General features: G+C 38.9%; 1 protein-coding gene across 1 annotated transcript in view; it reads right to left on the reverse strand.

The window, feature by feature from the left end:
• Positions 1–23,049, reverse strand: part of LOC124260863 (disintegrin and metalloproteinase domain-containing protein unc-71-like) — a 111,786-nt gene that overhangs the window by 22,278 nt on the left and 66,459 nt on the right. Inside the window, 3 exon segments of the mRNA XM_046695185.1 lie at positions 1,404–1,458; positions 15,011–15,074; positions 22,239–22,321. Of these exon segments, the coding sequence (XP_046551141.1) occupies positions 1,404–1,458; positions 15,011–15,074; positions 22,239–22,321 (202 nt within the window).

Raw genomic sequence — 23,049 nt, forward strand, 5'->3', positions numbered from 1 at the left:
AAGATTTATGAAAGAAGTGTTTGTGAGACATGTTTTCTCATAAACTAAAACTAGAAACATTCGCATATTTCATAACTCCAAAAATCAACTCAGGCACCATTCACTCGCTTAGAAAATAAAACAGTTATATATTCCATTATCTTTTGTGACTTTCAACAGTCTACATCAGGGAATTCAGTTATCTTTAATACTGTAGTTATTTCTGCTGATTTTATTATTTTCTGGCACAAGTCATGACACAACAGACAGACATGTTCTATACCGGTAATAATTTTTTTTTTTCAAATTCACTTAATTATTTGCATTAAAACGTGTATATGGGGTAAATAACATGAATAAAATGCACTGTACATACATTCTGCAAAAGTAAAATGCAAAAGTAGAACAAAATGAATACCAAACATGAATTCCTCAAATCTGCATGCATTGGGAGTGATTTGTGCGGGTAAAATAAATTATTGGCCAAAAATCATGAAAACGTTTGGGAAAGGTGGACTGGTTTGGTGTCGAAGGTGTAATGATGTGGGCCGCCATCTCCCATACCAGTAGATTAGACTTGGTACATGTCCATGGCAATTTAATAGCACAATGTTACACAGATGAAATTCTTCAGCTACACCTAATTCCCTTTATGCAACATATTTTCACATGACAACACCTGACTTCACACAGCAAAGACTGACAAGGGCCTTTTTTGAGGAACCACAGATTACAGAACCTCCAAAATTGGCACAAACACTACAGGAAGAGTAGGTGGACATTCTCCAGGCCACAAATCATAATTTGACTGGTTCCATGTGACGACAATGGCAGGCAAATCCAATTTTGATAACAGATGACCTTCACCTTGACATTCAAATGTTTTATGTGTGCCATAATGAACCTCTGTCAGTGACAATGACAATGAATTTGAACAACTTATTATGACCTGTTGATTATTAACATCTTACATACAGTATACATCTGAAAAATAACTTATACGTTCCTATTTTTGGAGAGTATATGAGAAGTATGTACTTTACATACATAGCAAGAATGACTGATTTGACAATATAATGAAGTTAATGAATATCACAAGGATAGCATTACACTTGACCTCAGCCAAACAGTGATACACCGACAAGTTACAATTTAAAAAGTTTAATAAAATTTCACCTAGTTTCTGAACATAAACTGGTAATGGTTGGAAAATTGTTAGAAATTTATATCAGACACAAGCCTCAGATATCTCCTCCAACTCTCTATAATCATGTCACCATGTTGAATTATGAAAGAAAATCTACACTGCGGAAAGGTCAAAGCATGAGCCCCTTCACCACACTTTTGCAAGAGTAAATCAGCTTCTGAAAGGACACCTCTATGACTGACATCACTGTCATAAATGTTGTGGACAACTAACTTACCACACTTTTCCTTGTGAGACACAGATGCCTTGAAAACAATATGTGGGTGCTCCATCTGAAACAACAAACAAACAAGCCACATCAATAAGATTCATAAACTGACCATGGAACTGGTTAAGCTCTGTCATGTATATTTGCATACACTTGTAAATACATTTCTTTACTGTATAATGCAATGTACTCTGCTTTTGTAATATGGAAGAAGTATACACATAGATATTTAGTAATATATTTACTGATCCCCTTTTTGTATTCAATATTCGGGCAATAAATATTGTTGACAAATAACAAAAGTTGTGATAAAACCATAAAGACCAGGGTCCTCACAATTCTATGTAGCAATTTCTGCACCATGACTCTAATATATCTATGATGTGAGTTTGTAAATATCATCTTCATGTGAATGAAGGAATGAATGAAGGAAGGAAGGAATGTGAATTACAAAAACATTGATGCAAACTTAGCTTTATGTTTGTCTGAAGACCATATCAATGTACAAGAGATACGATCATCATTGTACAAATATTGCTTGGGAGATCACCCAAAATCATCAGATATCCCTGTACCTCAATTGTATCCAAAATCAACCACAACTATATTAAGCAAATTTAACATTTCTCTTAAATCAGTTTCAACGAGGTAAGGAATCGCATTTATGTCATCCATTTCAGTCTTATCTATAGATGTTAATGTCGAAGCAGGTTTTATCACGTTGTATATGAGAGTTGTGTAACCTCTATTACCGTCCCTGCCATCAATGATACCCACATTTAATGTAATGAAGTCTCGGATATTTATAAGACCATCATCCCAGCGGTAAACCAGTAGCTACACTTGAAGCAATGATGAAACGTTTTGTACAGATGATTGCATAGCCTTTCTGCTCTTTAACAGTTTACCGATTTTTATCAAAATGAGAAATAATCAATGTGTTCTTGGGATACATATTGAAAACTGCACTCTATTGTAATCTGTAGCATACAGCTCTCTGGTGGATTGCTCTGTAGCAGTTGGATCAAAATGGTGGCAAATGGCCTGAATTATTCACAAAAGTGCAATTCATATAAACATTCATTTCATTTTTTCAGCTGTCATGAAAAGAATTAAACATCAACTGAAGTTTTTTCGTTTTTAAAAATTGAATGTCCAATCTCATCAAAAAAGAGATAAGAAATGTCAAGGTTTACATCATTCATTTTTAAACTGAACTTTGAATGTCATATTTAGTTAAAAGTGAAAGCTATCAAATTTGCAAATTCGTGCTTATTCTTGTCTTTGAAGAACATGATGATGAATGATTTATATCAATAATCCTTAAATCCAATCTCCATAGAATGCTCAAAACACTACAGTTCTAACCCAGTGCGAGTATCAGTCTGAACTAGAATTTCATTCTCAGCTCCCTTAGAAGTATACCGTTGCCTTATGAGATACTACAAAGTTAACATGCAACAATCCTACTGTAGCATCACTGCTTGGTGAACAGAGACATATTTTGCAAAGTCACACTTCTAAGGTGGATGTCTAAGTTGGGGGTACGACTACAGCACAAGAAACTCTCAAGAGTCAAGTCTGACTAAAACATGGTTGCCCATCCATCTAATGTCTGTGACCTCCATTGTATAACTTGTCTGATTTTTTTCCTCAGTCGTTTCATCTGTACTGCCATGTAATACAAATAACATAACAACAGAAAACCACAGCAATTTACAAACTCAATCTAGACAAACACTTAGTTTCTTAATATTTATACAATTTTGATAGATACATTTATTTCCATGTTAACTGAAAAGGAGCCCCAGTGAGCTGCAAGATTCAGAACCTATGGAAAATCTAGACTTGCTTCACTTAGGGTTTTTGCATTGCAGAAAGGCTTGGGCGGAAGGGAAAGTAATGTTGTTCAGGGACTGTGAGACAGACTAGAACTCTACTCTGAATGGAATTCTATGCTCGTGGTCTGTCTCACAATTTCTGAATTTTTTTCCTCTCTTTCACAAACCTCTCACTGTGATCCCATTGCATTAACTGAAACGAATCTCAATCTTCTACAGGTTCTAAATCCCCGATCTCACCTGGGACCCTTATCAGATTAAATGGAGTTGTTTGTTTCTGTCAAAGTCATGTTTTCAGAGGCTAAGTGGCCGTCTTTGCTTAATGGTGTGTCTCCCATTTTCATTGCAGTGTGTGATAAAGATACATTTGACATGTGTTCAGGGTAATGTGCATCTTTGAGGATTAATACATATTCTGTCTCATAATGTTTTAGTCTCCTGTTGAGATTCGAACAGAGAACCTTTGCATCAGGGACAGACACCTTGTCCACATGACCAAAGCTAACATAGTAACCATGTAATCTGTGGGATGATTCCACAACCCAACACATATAACATAAAATCAGAGTTAGCAACAGACCGATTTTGTAACACCTCAGATCAACATTGAAGGAATGTCAGTTTGACTGAACTTTAAGCCCTTTAAATCCCTACTGAATCAGATCCACAGTATTTATTCATATTCTATGCTGTGCTTCAACGCATTTCATCGTATAAAGATATTACAAAGTTATCCACTCCTGATTTAAGACTTTCACGGAAAATCTAATCATGCAAACGTGAGCATGTTAAAGAGATAAATCAACTCGAACTTTAAATCAATGTTTCATCCTTATCACAGGAAGACTTCATGAGCGCTAACTCTAATAGCCGAGAATACTTAACAAGTCTTATCTCTCATTCATGCACTGACAAAATACCTTACTAATTTGTCTAGAGGCAGGGGTCACATCAAATTTGAAAGATCTCAAAACAGTTTCCATATTTATCCAGTTTATTTGTTATCAGCTAGTCTCATGTTCATTTCCAGCGCCCTAGGTCAGCCTGTCATTACCTTCATGTTTATTTCATACCGCTTACAGAATTACAGAGCACTGGCGGCACAAGAGAATTAACATGAAACATTGCAGCCTAGGATGCTACATGGCTACACCAGTGATAATCCCCTGCTATTTACACCAGTTTCAGGTGTTTCCATAACCCCTGATACTAAATGTCTTTTGATTTCGCCACGAGGTAGATCTGTGAAATCTACATCTGAAATTGAGGCCTAGTATCAAGGTTGTTGATTTCAATCAATAACATCAGAATGTGAAATATGCGAGGAAATAAACATCAGAGTGTCCTTTAACTTATCTACCGTATGATAAAAAGCTGAGCTGGCACTTTGAAGATCCAATATACAGTGGTCAAGTCCAAACTCCCAAGTCACTGGACCAAATATGCCATTCCTCATTTCATTGGAATTTGTCAATATCAGCGCTGACATGCACAAAGACAATAAGAGGTTGTACATTGAAGTAGCTTGACGAGACATCTATTAATGGTTGATGTTATGAGGAGTCAATATTTGATGTTATATCTGATTCATCATCAAGTACACAATGAAATGGAACTACACAGTAAAACATTCCTCTTTTTTTCTTATTAAAACAGCGTGTAATTTCCTAGCCCATGTTAAAGAAAGATGACAGAGATGAGAATGACTGAAATAGCATATTGAATTGTCATTAGAGTTGCTTCATGGGGTTTTCACTGATGAAGAAGGAATGACCTTTCTCCCATCAACCCTGTTGCTATTTCAGTCCATCACATGCAATTTTTTCACTTGTAAGGAAACAGAAGTGGCAAGTATTTTGTAGTGAGTTTGGTTTAATACTGCTTTGAACTGTACTCCAGTATGTAATTTTTAGAGTAAAATTGATATTTTATACTTATCCTGACTCATGCTCTTTTTGCTTGTCTTCTTCTTCTTGCGAACATAGTGGAACACTTGTATCTCCCTAATTGAAGCTCCCTTCAATGTAAAATCACTAATTAGTACATCACGAGTTACCTCCCTTCCACAAGCTCGGGAACGAGGGCGCCACCTCTACCCATGTGCCTCACTCTCTCCTCATATACTGAGCCCAACATTTGAATTTACAGGGAAATCCAAAGTGTTATGTGGGGAGGATGGGAGGGCTTACCTCATGAGTCAGGATAAGTATAAAATATCAATTTTACTCTAAAAATTACATATTTTTTCCTTATCCTGACTCATGCTCTTTTTGTAGAATCCTACCGGAAGGAGGTGGGAATATATAATACTTTGGATTTTAATAATTAGTGATTTGAACTGTGATGATTGTAATAACCCTATGGGAACTTCATAAAGGCACTGAACTGATGAATTCCTGCTGCTAACTTATCAGCTGCCATATAAAGGTTATTACAATGTACTTATTACAATGTACTTATTATGATAAAGTATATATAACATTAATACAATGCTTAAGACTAATAGACTTAAGCTTGTTAAATTAACTAGTATAAACTCCTTAGAGTTTGTTAGCTAAATTACTTTAAGATATAAACATAGTACTAAGCTTAAGATATGCTTAAACTTAAGCTAATTATATAATAGCAAAACTCTTTAGAGTTTGTTAGCTAATATACTTATATGATATAAACATAGTGCTGAGCTTAAGATATGAATAAGCTTTAGCTACATATATAATAGCAAACTCTGTAGAGTTTGTTAGCTAATATATTTTTACAATATGAGTATAGTACTGTGCTTAAGATATAATTAACTTAAGCTACATATACAATAGCCAAAACCTCTGTAGAGTTTATTAGCTAATAGACTTATATTGTAACCATAGTATTAAGCTTAAGATATGATTAGACTTAAGCTAAATGTATATAGCAAAAAAAACTCCTTAGAGTTTTTAACTAATATACTTTTATGTTAAAAACATAGTACTGAGCTTAAGATATGATTAAACTTAAGCTATATATATAAAAAGCAAAACTCCGTAGAGTTTGTTAGCTAATACATTTTATAATGTAACCATACTGCTTAAGATATGATGAACTTAAGCTAAATATATAATAGCAAAAAACCTTTTAGAGTTTTGTTAGCTAATATACTTATATGATATAAACATAGTATTGAGCTTAAGATATGAAGGAAACCTTAAGCTACATATATAATAGCAAAAACTCCGTAGAGTTTGTTAGCTAATACATGTTATAATGTAACCATAAAGCTTAAAATATGATGAAACTTAAGCCAAATATATAATAGCAAAACTCTTTTAGAGTTTGATAGCTAATATACCTATATGAATAAGCTTAAGTTACATATATAATAGCAAAAACTCCGTAGAGTTTGTTAGCTAATACATGTTATAATGTAACCATAAAGCTTAAAATATGATGAAACTTAATCCAAATATATAATAGCAAAACTCTTTTAGAGTTTGATAGCTAATATACCTATATGATATAATAGTACTACGCTTAAGATATGAATAAGCTTAAGTTACATATATAATAGCAAAAACTCCGTAGAGTTTGTTAGCTAATACATGATAATGCTTAAGATATGATGAAACTTAAGCCAATTAGCAAAAAACTCTTTAGAGTTTGTTAGCTAATATACTTATATGATATAAACATAGTACTGAGCTTAAGATATGAATAAGCTTAAGCTACCTATATAATAGCAAAAACTCCGTAGAGTTTGTAAGCTAATATATTTTTATAATATGTGTATAGTACTATGCTTAAGATATAATTAACTTAAGCTAATTATATAATAGCCAAAAACTCTGTAGAGTTTATTAGCTAATGCATTTATAATGCAACCATAGTACTACAGCTTAAGATATGATTAACTTAAGGTAAATATATAATAACAAACTCTGTAGAGTTGTTAACTTATATATTGTATGATGTAATAATCATAGTACTGTGATGATAAAAAGAACTTAAGCAAATTATATATAGCATGTAGCTATTTAGTACTGTTATAAGATAAGTAGAAATCTGTAAGATTGACTTATCTTCTCGAGGAACTGTCAACTGTTGTGCGAGGACCCTGGAACCGAATTGGTGGATACCTGAGGCGTCCTTGACGGTGATATCTCTCAGATAATGGTTGGCAACCACCATATCGGATCTCCAGAAATAACCCTCCATAATTTCAAATAACATTTGTGTAAATCAATTGTAGCAGTTAGCTCTAATATCATGAGTATTAGAAGCTCATGGAGAGTCGGATCGGGTCCATCAGTCTTGTAGGCACATAGTATGACAGTTCTGATCCAAGGAGATGGTAGTACATGAGACTTCCGTCTGCGTAACTTGAATATAGAGGAAATAATCTGATGCATTTTTCCCTCCTGTTTGGTTAGGTGGAGATAAATTTACAGTGCTCTTGCTGGCCATCGTGATAGAATCATCGTATCATGAAGTCCAAGTATGTCATCAGGCGTGTTCATAAACCTCACTTGTGAGGTGTTGGAGCACTATATACAGATCGAAGTTGGAGCGTGAAACTTCCGTTTTAATCCTCCAATCAGAAAGCTTAAGTAGGTTTACTCACCATCTAGTTGTGTTAGTAGTTTGATGATGAAATTCAGTTGTAGACTGAGGCGCTGTGGATTTAGATCCACTTGTATTCCGTCGTCTAGGTAAATTCGCTGCGAAGTCCTTGGCGATGTAGGTGCACAACCAGGTGTGTCTGTCCCGTTGAACTTTATGTAAAATAAGCCTGACTGCCGTGCCTCGTCCTAACTTGACAGGGGAGGTCTCTAACCTGAAGAAAGCAGCCCAATCATGAAGGTTCAGATTAACTGGACTGTAAGGAGGCTTGCTTTCGTTCACTGATATATAGTTGTCACTTGTAGCGTGGAGTCTTGAACTGTGAACTAAGACCGACCTCTGCGTGGAGTCGTTGTCCATCAGCGGTCCAATCAGAACAAGGCATTTTGATTCTGTAGAATACCCGCTGCTGTGATGTCACCGGTGTAGCAGGAAAAACCTTGTATAAAATCTTGCCGTCGTTTATATTAGCATAATCGTCGGTCTTCACCGTAACTTTCGAAGTTACCCGGTGACCACGTGTTTGAGGTTAATGGTAAACATGCGAAACCTCCGGCGAAATACCTCGCTCTGTAATATTAATGCTGGGTAGGTTATTTTCCTGCCTGTCGTGAAAGTAACTTCAGTTTTGGATATAATTCGACTTCCTTATATAAAGGTACAATAAACTTGCAAGTTGTCAGCTTGTAGACTGTATACATGAATGTATCGTCATAATTGTAGAATTAAAGCTGAACTTGTTGTACATATTACTTCTCAAGCGTTGGCGATTATGAGTTATACTCGCTGTAACAGGTTGCTGTTCAATTTCGATATTGAATTGTCTGCAGATCTGCGTAATGGTCACGCATGTAGATAATCGTGTCGTAGTGTGGGATAGCATATTCTAGCAATCTATCACGGAAAGTTGATTTCTGTGAATATCTATGAAGCGTCGTTGACTAATTTATATAGCGGCGTTCTGTGTTGTAAATAGCCTGTGCAATTGTCTTAGCGTAGGCTTATAGGCGGCATATGGCATACAGTTGATAGACACTTTATCGCGATGTCTTGAACGGACTGACGAGTAGCTATATATGACGAGTGGCTAGTATATGGAGACCTTGGAGGATACTTCCTCGGTGAGCGCCGGAGACTTCCTCACGAAGCTCGAAGTATCCTTCTAGATCTTCTGGGTGAAGCAGACTTGGAGCCACCCTTAGCCTTAGCGACCTTAGCGAAGGTATCGAGTCAGAGCCCGATCAGTATATATATATGTAATTTTAGGTAAAAATTGATATTTTATACTTATCCTGACTCATGCTTGCCGTGAGAGCGACCTCTGTGTTCAACAGGATGTGGGGGTGAGCGGCGCTTCTCCTCCGTGGCGTCCCTTGTAACTGGTGAGGCTCTAGTTCCTTGGCGAGGCCTGGGACTTCCTTATCGAAGTGTCTAGAGTCCGATCAATATATGGCGTTAGCTTCATACAGGGTGTGTGTTCTTGCTGGTTCTGCATAAGTAGAGCCGGTAGATCATCCTATCATCTTCAGAAGTGGTGTCACGAAATCTGGTGATAAGAATCTCATTGATCGTTCTAGATCTATTAAGGCCAAAGAACATCGCCTCTGGCGTTTGAACTTATGCCTTTATGGTAGGCTGTGTCCACATTCTGTGGCACCGCGGCAATCGGTCGTCGGAGGTAGGGTGGCGGCGTCTACATCGTCTTCCTTCATCAGGTATGTCTGCGCTGAGTTGCCACTCTTGGGCGGTGAAGATAAATCTAGGTTGTTTACCATCCAATATCTTATCTCAGCGTCTGAGAAGATGATGTCTCCATCATCTTCTGTACCAGCATCGGTGATGAGAGGTTGATGCTCTTCTGATGGTGACCTGTGTGCTGCTATCTCTATGTCGGGTGACACTGCCGACTTGTGTGGTGACCTGCGAGGTGATCGGCGTGATGATACGTGGAGATGCGTCGTGGTGAGCGGCGTGGAGATCGTCTAGGTGATCTGCGTCTATGGGATGACCTTGAGTCCGCATCTGAGGATGAGGCCGAGGAGCGGTGAGCGATCTCTCCGTCTTAGCGAAAAGCCTTCGAAGACTGTACATCTGGGTCGCCGTCGAGGTGGTCTGTGACTTCCTTCTCGAAGGCTGCCGTCGTGGCTGCTACGCTGACTGGGGTGCCTCTGGGGTGTTGTCTGCGTTGCTCAGGCCCTGGGCTGGCTGCTTCTCCCGTCTGTAGTGGCCCTCCATCATGGTCATGATCTGCCGCAACAGCTTCGTCTGGGATGGTCTGCGACGAAGTGGTCGGTGCCCTCTCTCGCGATGACAGCTGCTGAGCCCTCAGGGAAGTCGTCTGACATCAGTGTAGAGACATCAGGCTGCATGGCGATCTCTGCTGATGTCACTGGTAAACTTCTTGTGGCGTGCGCCGGGGATGATGATCGGTTGATCATCGTAGAGGCCCAGTTCAGCGGCTGGAACAATCTCGGTTGAAAGTCCTAGTAGACTTAGTTGATTTCCCCTCAGAGGTCGGCTGCCCTGGGGTCGCGAAGTCTGCGTTGAGTGTTGGTAGCGGCGGGACCCTCAGGAAGATCATCGAATATCAGCGTTAGTACATCAGGCTGCATGTTGATCTGCGCTGACATCACTGTTGCCGACATCGGTCATTCTTTTGATGTACATCAGGTATGATGATCGGCTGATCATCATACAGGCCCAAATCTCGCGGCGGGAACAATCTCGGCTGAAAGTTCTAGTAGACTTCGTTGATTTCCCCTCAGAGGTCGGCGCTGCCCTGGGGGTGTGAAGTCTGCGTTGAGATGCAGTAGAAGCCCTCTAGTCTTCGGCTCGCGGCGATGGGATGTCTGGGGAAGCAGGGCGGCTTCTTGGAGGCGGCGGACTACGTCCACGCCTCTCCACCACTCTAGCGGAATACCAGGCGGGAGGGGGTCGACCAACCGCAGTAGACTGGCGAGGGTTCAGGTGTATCAGTCATGGCTAGACTCTGCATCGTGACCTATCTGCTCGCGGCGTCTCAAACATAAAGTATTTATTTATTAAAGGCAGAATTGGATAAATTAGTACCGCAACTGCCACGTGAATAAAATGAACATGGCGCAGTACAGCTAGGGCATATTAAATGCGGATCAGCAGCAGAATAAAAGCGTAATCTGCAACAGTACAGAATTTTCATCAACGTAATCCACAGAACAAACATGGCGTCCGTGAATAAACAGTAGAAACCACGACTAAATATCAATATATAATTGTTGAAGGATACTAGCTAAACCTCTATAGATGTCTATACGAGGTAACTAACTAAATATAATCCAAGGATATAGTGTGTCGGGGAGACACAGGCGCTCTCACGTCCAGCTCACTGGGCGAAGAAGGAGAGAGTGAGGCACATGGGTAGAGGTGGCGCCCTCGTTCCCGCGCTTGTGGAAGGGAGGTAACTCGTGATGTACTAATTAGTGATTTTACATTGAAGGGAGCTTCAATTAGGGAGATACAAGTGTTCCACTATGTTCGCAAGAAGAAGAAGACAAGCAAAAAGAGCATGAGTCAGGATAAGGAAAAATAATATCATTTTGTGTAGACAGCTCTGAAAGTCAATGTCTGTGTTGCTTGGAAGTCAATATTGTTTGTGGTGACTGCAGGTCAATGTCTTTTTGACACGTCTTTTTGTAGTGAGTTTGGATTAACACTGCTTTATTTGTTTTTTATTTATTTATATATATTTATATAGCGCCAATATCAAGATCACATGCTCAAAGGTGCTTTGTTTTTCCCTCGATCATTGGATGTCAGTCTCAAATGGCACAATGTATTATCAATCTCAACTCCCTGGGGGAGCATACAACTCTTGCAGCTACTAGGTGCACCGAGTTAATGTGTCTTACGAGGTACCCATTCACAGCTGGGTGGACTGGGACACGTAGTCACAGTATTTTGTCCACGTTTACTGCACGTTGCTGTACCCGCAACTAGGTGTTTCCACGTATTCATGTGGCCACCATCTGGTCATATAGGTTCTTTTAAGTGCACAGGGTTGTGTACTGTACACTAGGGGTTGTGACAACACTGAGAGAGTCTGCACGCAAAGTTGACTCCAGGGTTTTTACACCTGGTAACAGGTGGGCTCGATCCCGTCACCTCAAGCTCACTGGATCACTAGCCTGGTGCCTTAGCCAGCTCGCACACCACGCCCCAATAACTGCTTGTTATATTGAGGCATGTCAACTTAATATGGGAGGAAACCCCAAAGTGATGCAGGCCTTAGATGTTTGCCACATTCAGGAAACCCTCAGGCAATCAAGGCAAACCAGGATTCTGGTAAGCCCATGGGAAGTAACTCTGCAAAGCAAACACCTGCACCTGAGATAACAGCTCTAAAGTCAATGTTTGTGTTGACAGCTCAGAGGTCAATGTTTGTGTTGACAGCTCAAAGGTCAATGTTTGTCTTGACAGCTGAGAGGTCAATGTTTGTCTTGACAGCTCAGAGGTCAATGTTTGTGTTGACAGCTCAGAGGTCAATGTTTGTCTTGACAGCTCTGAAGTTAAGTTTGAATTGACAGCTCAAAGGTCAATGTTTGTCTTGGCAGCTCAGAGGTCAATGTTTGTGCTGACAGCTCTGAAGTCAACGTTTGTGTTGACAGCACAGAGGTCATTGTTTGTGTTGACAGCTCAGAGGTCAATGTTTGTCTTGACAGCTCTGTAGTCAATGATTGTGTTGACAGCTCAGAGGTAATTGTTGCTCTGTGCTGCAGTAAGTAGCACTGCAGCTATAATACAGGGTCAGTGTGTCCAGTCTGGTCAAACCAAACCATCAATGTACAGCTTAAGCATTCATCTCACATGAATGAGTGAGTGAGTTTAGTTTTACGCCGCTTTTAGCAATATTCCAGCAATATCACGGCAGGGAACACCAGAAATGGGGTTCACACATTGTACCCATGTAGAGAATCGAACCTGGGTCTTTGGCATGATGAGTGAACACTTTAACCACAAGGCTACCCAACCGCCCCGATCTCACATGAATACACATTACTCCCATCCTCCTTTGACGTACTGGAGACCTAAACTGTTCTGCAGGCAGCCCTGCCCAAGTAGAAAATGAAAAAGATAATGTCCACTGAAGTCTGTAACATCAGACAATTACCGTCTTACTCCACAGTTTCCGTGGTTCCCAAGTCAAAGTGCTCCAACGCTGCCTCATATGTCAGGGACAAAATTCTATATTGATCAGACCTTAGCATTTCTCTGCTATTCTTGCTGTCGTTTATATAAGACAGACGGTGGAAGTCAATGGTCGTCCATCAAATACAGGCTGATGTTCCTTGCACTGTTGAACAACAGCATGGAAGTTACAATCTGGAGGACAGTCATGGCCTCACAAATTTCTACAAGACTGGCATTAATTGCTGCTCTGACATGGCCAGCTATGTTCCAGCAAAAATGAATTTTTCCTAACTTTTGAAAGAATGCCAACATCTTGTCCCTGGATAATGTAAAGAGTATTTTCATTTTCTCCCACTCAAGGACACAAACCTGAGAAGTGACCTAAATACAAACTGAGTAACAGATACACTATGTATATTTTTGTTAACTTCACCTGATCTAACTAACATTTAACATCCCCTAAAATCTATAGACAGATCATATACTATTCAAAATAAGTTAAGAAAACCTGATTTCTTTCATATTACACCAGTTAAACTGTCATGGCCTAAAACACATTAACTACAGTAATAAGATATAATCTACAGTCTTTTAACTTCTTTTGAATAGTGTACAAAGATTCAGAAGAATTAAGTGATTAAACAGCTGATTTTAATCATTGATTGTTTGTTGTTCAATGCCTCACTCAGCAATATTCCAACTATATGGTGGCGGTCTATAAAAAATTTAAGTCTGGACCAGACAATCCAGTGATCAACAGCACGAGGATCAATCAACACAACTGGGATACGTTGACATGTGTCAACCAGCCTGACCACCTGATCCAGTTAGTCGCCTCTTACGGCAAGCATGGATTGCTGAAGACCAGTTCTAACCCGGATCTTGGTCTTCAGTAATCCAGTCTTGTTGTAAGAGGACTGACTGAGTTTGGTTTTACGCCGCTTTTAGCAATATTCCAGCAACATCACGGCGGGGGACACCAGAGTGTTGTAAGAGGAACCTGTGATTAAACAACTGAAAATGGGTACTGTAGATCTGAGGTGGACATTATTAAAAGTCTGTTTCTTGTTTTGAGCCATCCTTATTGTTTTCCAAACACATATATCTGCCATTCATAATGCCATGAGAGGCAGATTTCTGAACTAGATGAATAGTGAATGAATGCACTGAAGCATCACAAACCCAGGAACTAGCTGATCCTCTCCTGATGTTGATGTCGCCTTGTCAGTATCAATCAATCAATCAATCAGCGATTCCTTCCTTCTCAGTAAATTCACTCCCATTGACTAGCCTCAGCTCTGGTGTGGCTTATTAAACTAGACAAAAATAATCAATTGATTTCCTACAACTTCATAGAAACACATCCTGATAATTCTTTTGGATATGATCTGATGAAACACCATCTGCAGTTGTGAAATAAGTATTGATCCCCAAATTTTCAATCTCCTAAGATTCAATCCAAAAGTTTTCTGAAAGATATAAAAAACTATTTCTACCTTCTAAAACTTTCTGCCTCTTATAATTTGCAAGAAAGTATTGACATCTCAAATTCAGTTAATACCTGTCAAATTGAAAGATGCTGTAGAAATCGAAATATCATCAAAGACTGCTTAAAACATAACCAAATCCATCTCAAACTAAGGGAATCGTTCCAAAACTGGTAAAATTCGAATTCTGGGTGTCTGTTTGGGTATAACGGACAGTTCAGATCCAGTTGAAATTGTTGTAGGTGATGGAATCCCATGGTACAATGTGGATGTTGAACCTTTAGATCACCATTGCAGCATATACACTCATACATGCATGAAGCCTTGAAATCAAGATGATAAATATCTACAATAATATTGATCCACTTGTCATTTGACAACACAGGTACTTGTGAAATGCATGTTTGTAGACTGTGACAAATGTTCCCTCTGTGCATGTACTTAAATCTACCTGGTTTGATCACAAGAATTGCCAGAAATCATTTTGTCAGCAGCTGAACCGTTGAGCCTGACTGAAAGCAATACTTACACCTTCATCTCCCCCCAGGAGCGGCTGAATCACATACGTCTCATTGTGCATTTGAATGACACCCCTGAAACAGAAAGAATACATATTAAATTCAATTTCTTAATTTAAAAAGAAATTCAGAAAAATGCTGTGTGAATTCAAAAATATTTTTCAAGATTCCTCCATCTACAAAAAAAATACCAAAAACATAAGATCAGTTAAAGTTTTCATAACACTAAAAATGGAAAAAAACCATCACATAATTTGTATGATATCACATGATCATGTACTCAGCCTATTAAAGGTACGAAGAACAGAATTGTTTAATATAAGGGCTATGACCTTTAAGGGACCCTTTACTGACACTATGTATCAGTATACATCATTCAGAATTAGCCTCTTTTCTAAATGTACACACATTTACCCACAAGCAATAATGCTTCATCAAGATGACCCTTTCAGCATTGGTGAATGCAATTTTTTAACGGAAGCTATCTTTAAATACAGACACCACTATCTGTCAAGCAAAAAACTACAATTCTAAAATCAATGTGACTGAAGACAAGAATGTCACAATATGCCCTTCTGGGACATGTCATGTGATGACATTATCAGAGCTCAAGAAGACAGGACACATTGTGGGAACATATTACACAATCTGACAGGCTGAACATTTGACACTATCACCAACTACTGTCTTCTTGCATATTTCAGAAACATCTTGAGACAAGATATTCTGTTTGGCTATATTTGCATAAACTCCGCCAACACAGCTGCTTAATAGGTTTAGGTTCTGCAGCTCACCTTGTTCTTATATTTCATATTATAGATAATAAAAAGAAAACCTGTACATAAAGGTTATTTGTCTTCTGTTTAAGAGCACATTCAGAAGTACACCAGTTATACCGTGGTGGCCTTTTTATAATCAAGTCTGGATTATACAAAACAGTGAACAATGCAATCAGCATTTGAAACAAAATACTAATAAATATCCAGTTTCAAGTGTTTACAGAGGACATTCGCCTATTGCCACATACAATATTTGAATGACTATAAAATATTGCCAGACAATGTACAAGCTATAACCAATATCAGAAGTGGCAGGAAACTACTTGACATCAACATAGAAATGCTAACATGTAATCGCAAACATCAAAACTGAAATTGATGGCACCATGAGTGAGTGAGTTGAGTTTAGTTTTACGCTCCTTATAGCAATATTCCAGCAATATCACAGCAGGAGGGACATCAGAAATGGGCTTCACACATTGTACCCATGTGGGGAATCGAACTCGGGTCTTTAGTGTGACGAGCGAACGGTTTAACTACTAGGCTACCCCAGCACCCCAATGATACCATGACACCATGAGGATGAAACCATATTATCATCAACTGTCAAACTGGGCGTCACAAACTTGATGTAGTTTAGACATGAATTAGAAAACCAAATAAAATCCATTTATAAAACATCTACATGAATAATAGATGTGATGAGCAAATGTTTCTGATTTTTATATCTTTTCAAGAGTCAGTAATTTGTTTCCTATCATTCATATCCCAATCTTGCCTTCAGGAAGCATGTGTTGATATCCATCACATTAATTTCAACACTCATGTTTCAAAAATTGATTTTCTACTTGAACTTACGCTGTGTTACTGTTTTCATTTCTCCAATGGACCAAACATTCTAGATTGGGCAATTCTTGTCTCAATGCAAATATCTGACTCTGGCTGGTCTGCTCTGAATGATTAGTGTGTTTTGGGTGGACTTAGACAGTAAATACAATGATTAGGGGGAGAAAATAAACACAGAACCCATGTCAGTTAAAAATGTGTATTTAATCACAATCAGCTGTGACAGGAGAATGTTATAACACGTCTGACAATCAATATCGGGAGGGCCTTTTGGGGAGGGCATGGTAGTCATGGATCTTTGTTCAGATCAGTTACTCAGAAGGTGTAGGTCTTTTCCTTCTTCACAGATTTGAAATGTATGCTTATCGTGTGTTAATTATTTTCCTTTGATGTTTAAGCAACATGTGAGTACGTGAGTGAGTTTAGTTTTATGTCGCTTTTAGCAATATTCCAGCAATATCATGGTGGAGGGCACCAGAAATGGGCTTCACACATTGTACCCATGTGGGGAATTGAACCCGGGTCTTCTGCATGACGAGCGAATGCTTTAACCACTGGGCTACCCCACCGCCCCTTAAGCAACATGCAATAGCACCCTGTACCAGACTTAGCAGTGGTGACATTATGTCCCATGATGCTGAGGTATAATGACACAGAATAATCCAAATCATGGAGTCTGACGATATATTCATTTCAGCTACTGTGAGTGCTGAGCGTCACTTCTGGAGTCATCACAGGACAAGCATGGAGTACTGGGCATCCATCACTGCTGGAATCATCACAGAATATAAACAGGGTACTTTTGACTTCTTCTGCCCCAGAATCATCACAGAAGACAAGCATGGAGTACAGGGATCTATTCTGTGCTGGAATCATCACAGAATAAAAACAGGGTACTTGGGACTTCTTCTGCCCTAGAATCATCACAGAAGACAAGCATGGAGTACAGGGATTTATTCTGTGCTAGAATCATCACAGAATAAAAACAGGGTACTTGGGACTTTTTCTGCTCTAGAATCATCACAGAAGACAAGCATGGGGTACAGGGATCTATTCTGTGCTGGAATCATCACAGAATAAAAACAGGGTACTTGGGACTTTTTCTGCTCTAGAATCATCACAGAAGACAAGCATGGAGTACAGGGATCTATTCTGTGCTGGAATCATCACAGAATATAAACAGGGTACTTGGGACTTCTTCTGCCCTAGAATCATCACAGAAGACAAGCATGGAGTACAGGGATCTATTCTGTGCTAGAATCATCACAGAATAAAAACAGGGTACTTGGGACTCTTCTGTGCTAGAATCATCACAGAATACAAACAGGGTAGTTTTGGGACTGGAATCATCACAGAATAAAAACAGGGTACTTGGGACTTCTTCTGCCCTAGAATCATCACAGAAGACAAGCATGGAGTACAGGGATCTATTCTGTGCTGGAATCATCACAGAATAAAACAGGGGGTACAGGGACTTTTGTGCTGGAATCATCTAGAATCTTCTGCCTGCTCTAGAATCATCACAGAAGACAAGCATGGAGTACAGGGATCATTCTGTGCTAGAATCATCACAGAATAAAAACAGGGTACTTGGGACTTTTTCTGCTCTAGAATCATCACAGAAGACAAGCATGGAGTAGAGGGGTATTTATTCTGTGCTCTAGAATCATCACAGAATAAAAACAGGGTACTTGGGACTTTTTCTGCTCTAGAATCATCACAGAAGACAAGCATGGGGTACAGGGATCTATTCTGTGCTGGAATCATCACAGAATAAAAACAGGATACTTGGGACTTTTTCTGCTCTAGAATCATCACAGAAGACAAGCATGGGGTACAGGGATCTATTCTGTGCTGGAATCATCACAGGATGACAAGACCTCATTAAGAACAGTGACGCAGATGGTTACTGTTCTTGTCAAATTCTATGAAATTTCTAGAACAGGAGCAACCTTGAGATGATCTGCGTCAGTACTGTGTTGCGCGAAGAAATATTGCTCTAGAGTATTGCTCCAGGACAGTAAACTTAAATGATTCTTAGGCAAAGATCTTTTAGTGAAATGTTTCCAGATGAATTCCTAGAGCACCAGAAGAGCTACAGGCAGAACTAAGTTTAAAAAGACTGAACACGTGGTCAACTGAACGATCCACTTTGCCCACCAACAACCCCCTGTTTGGAACCACAAATGCTCTGTCCTCCCTTGGAGAGATCAACTACGTCTAGCTAACAAAATACTCGTATTGATTCAAGGCCATCTTTTTACAATAATCACATCATCATCCTTAATTATGCAATGCACTGGCACATGGAAGAGGAATTCTAACAGAAAGAAGTGACAGGCTTGACTGAAAAGAATGCTCTTGCTCATAACTTATTACATGTTAACCAGCAAACAGTCAAAATTTGTCCTTGTCAATAGTGCAGGTCTTCAAACGTTCAAAAGTTCTTCATAAATATGCTTCAGCAAGTCAGTTGGTATTTTACATAACAAGTACCATATATGACCATAGATAAGCAGAGTGAGTGAGTGAGTGACTTTGGTTTAACGCTGCTTTTAGCAATATTCAAGCTATATCACAGCGGGGGACACCAGAAATGGGCTTCACACAGTGTACCCATGTGGGGAATCGAATCCGGGTCTACAGCGTGATGAACGCTTTAACCACAAGGCTACCCCACTGCCCGGTAGATATGCAGAATATCCCTCTCTGTAGAGAGAGGTTACACTATTTTCTAGTGGTAAGAAAATGTCATCATATCGGTTCGTAAGAAAGAACAATAGAAAATTTCTTTTGTCGGTGAAGACTTCAAATTCGCAATTAAACATCACTAGACAAGATTATTTACTTTTTCAGTTCTAATTTGTTTTTGGTGGGCATTGTATTACATGTAGGGATTAAGATTACCGCTTGTATGTTTCTCACAAACAGAGACGGAAATAGCAGACAGTTGTGGAATCTACCGGTGACTTAGTTAAAACATACCCAATAATATAACGGTACCAACTTCAAATGTCTAAGCCTTTATTTTGACATATTCAGTGACGTCATTCGAAAGAATATTGACAGAGGAAATAATTTGTTCTGAATTACAATCAATACCAAGTCATTTTTGATGGAGTGAAAAAGGTTTTCTTTAGAATTCTGTTAGCATGTGTTGAAGATGTCAAACAAATACAGGCTCCCTGGAGTAACAAACTAATCCATTTTAAACACAACACTGTATTTTAATCACACTGAGACGACAACTGTGCTCAGTAGCTCAGAAGGAATAACTCCCTTCCAGAGGATTAACAAAATATCTCTTCACATGGAATTCAATTTATCTGGACTCTCTCTGGACCAAATATCCATCTCTGTGCATTAACAGAACATTTTCAAACCTATCAGAAAAACATAATTCATTTAAACTTGGAAAACATTCTGCTCTAAAAAAAGATTGTGGAGATGTTACAAAAATGTTTCTTGTTGGATGTTTGCAGTGAGTATCTCCAGGTCACTATGGTTACCTCATGCGGTAGGTACAGATATAATACACTGCACAAGCAACAATAGCTGCACTAGTGGGTAGAAGGTAACTAAACACTGGAATATGAACAAACACTTCTCCAGCACAATGAGGACCCGTGAAGATCCGGGTTAGATTTGATCTTCAGTAACCCACGCTTGTCCTAAGAGGCGACTAACAGGATCTGGGCTCTTATTCTCGAAACGTTCGTAGCCCTAAGAATTCTTAACTTTGATCATAGCCAGTGTGTTAAGAATGGGCTTAAGAAGTTCGTAGGGCTACGAACGTTTCGAGAATAGCTAGCCAGGTGGTCAGGCTCGCTGACTTGGTTGACACATGTCATCGTATCCCAATTATGTAGATCGATGCTCATGCTGTTTATCACTAGATTGTCTGGTCCAGACTTATTTATTTACAGTCACCACCATATAGCTGGAATATTGCTGAGTGTAGCGTAAAACTAAACTCACTCACTCAGCACAATGAGATTTATGTTATGGCCAAAGTTGGCCTTGAGCTCGACATTTATAGAACATACTATGTCACAATAGAGATATGTTACCATAGTTTATCAGAATAAGACAAATATTGATTGCCCTGAACAAGCACTAATTTTGTTAATATTATCTGAACAATCACCAAGATGAGAAACATATTGAAACAATTCACAGCCTAACACAATGCTTTTATCACATCAAATGTTTTAACAGAGAGCTCTTATTTATCTTGAAAATTGATTGTCCTGAAGAGAAATAAGTTTACCTTGAGAGTTACAACATTGGTTGCCATGGCAATACAAAACCAGAAACATTAATTTTACATTTTCCTCCAAATACTCTATGGTTTGTAATTACCAAAGTGCCTCAGGTGGGATGTGTGTTCAAATGAAAATAAAAGTTGATTTGGTTTAACGAGTAGGCGATAAGTGCATTTAATGGACATAATTACCTGAAAATTAATCAAAAACATCTGACAAACCGGACTGCTTATGAAAACAAAACATATTTAATTTTGCATAAATTGACAGATGAATAACTCTACTAATTTCAGAAAATGAATGATTTGCTCTTTCAAACCAAAACATTAAATCAGCTGATAATGGTTCAAAAACAAGGGTCAGCTTAATGAGACAAGATCAAAGACATAAATTCTGAGAGGAAATGCGGAATATGTTTTCCATATTATTTTTAGTAATGTGCTTCATATCTTCTAAAAAATCTCCCCCAAGAGAATTCAGAGTTCAAATTAATTTCCAGAACAAAAACATAAAGAGTCAATATGAGAACAAGCTCCCATTAGGAGGCAAAAAACATCCAGTATCTTGTGGTGGAACATGAAATACTTAATCTGATTCAATACTCTGGAAACTGTAGCCTGTACTTGAAAGATGCATGACAGATTGTGAGCGAGAGACACCAGCGCCAGCTTCAGACAAGTGCCCAGGAGAGGTATTAACAGTGAGTTGTAGAGAATTAATTCAATAACCATCGCTAACATTCACGTTATAATTCTCCTGCTTCCAAATATTCACCCTTGGGATGTCCCATGAAATAATTGCCATTTCCTTGAGAAAAAGTGTCACAGGGGTCATGAGCCTTGGGAATCTTTATTTAGATGTTGAAGGATGCTAACTGGGACCTATTTTGAAAAGTCTTGGAAAATAATGTTGCAGTTCAGAATGGCTGGGTTATAATTGGAATGGTACACAGTTTTCCTGACAGCAGTAGGTAGATCAGTGACTGATAATAGAGCAGACGGTCCTATATCCACTGAACTATGCCTGGATTAAGCACAGTACTGGGGACCTATTCTACTTTTGAATACACGTGGGGATGTCTAGCAGGGGAGGACATTCTTGGCAAAGACCGAGTTATAAATGAACCCCAACTGTCGATGACACTGTTTTGATCCTAACAGGTCCCAGCTAAGAGATGGTCTATCTGCTGATGCGCGTTTGGCATTTAGCATTTATATCTAACTTCATAGTCCCTTAGGACATTGATTTTAAAACTATTTGAGAGATTGAACTGGTACACTGCTCTCGTACAGTGCTCTCTAAAAGGCACATCACTTTTTTCTAACAATTACTTGGGAACAATGGCTTACCTTATCCCACTGCATGTGCTGACCGCTACACTGGACCATTCATCCCTCTTGACACGGCCATGGTAGAAACAGTGTTCGATGTTCTGAAACAGGGAACGGTCAGATACAGACACACATAGAAATAACCTTAGTAATACAATGGGATGATGCACACTTGACAATGGCATCAATTTCCTCTGTCTTCCAGGTGACCAGGAGTAGTTTCAGTGTGTATTGTGTAAAAAAGTGATAAAACATCATGGTTATAATGTCTGTGCAGGCAGAAGACAAACTTTTTATCATGTCTTGGCAGTGTTCTGTAAGTTAACTGATTTCATTGAAGATGGATTGAATGCAATTTCCAATCAAGGAATCAATCATGAAATCTGTGATTGATTCATTGCCAATGAAATTAGTTAATTTTGATGAATGAGGGGAACAATATTGTTTGATACAGCTGTTGATCAATTGCTCTTTCAACCAAAGGTCTATCTTGTAATTCCTAGACTAGTTTTCACAGAGCAAAGGTTAATAACACACTAGATTCCATTACCAGTAACGATAAACTAAAACACAACCTTATCCATGGACACTCTAGCAACCTCACCAAGAAGGCATACACAGGACTCCTGATTACACGATACTGCAGTTAGATGTTTGTTGCTCTGGCCCCATTTTCACAAAGCTATCGTAGCACTACGACTGTCGTACCTCCTATACTGTAACATAGACTTGCAATACAGAGTTCAATAGCTTTGTGAAACGGGGCCCTGGTAAAATCAGTAAGTGAGGATGATGTTCACAAACCACTGATCAGTATCGGCAGAACAGC

Source organism: Haliotis rubra, unplaced genomic scaffold (genome assembly GCF_003918875.1).
Source record: "Haliotis rubra isolate DU_JTF1 unplaced genomic scaffold, ASM391887v1 Scf78, whole genome shotgun sequence".
NCBI lineage: Eukaryota > Metazoa > Mollusca > Gastropoda > Lepetellida > Haliotidae > Haliotis > Haliotis rubra.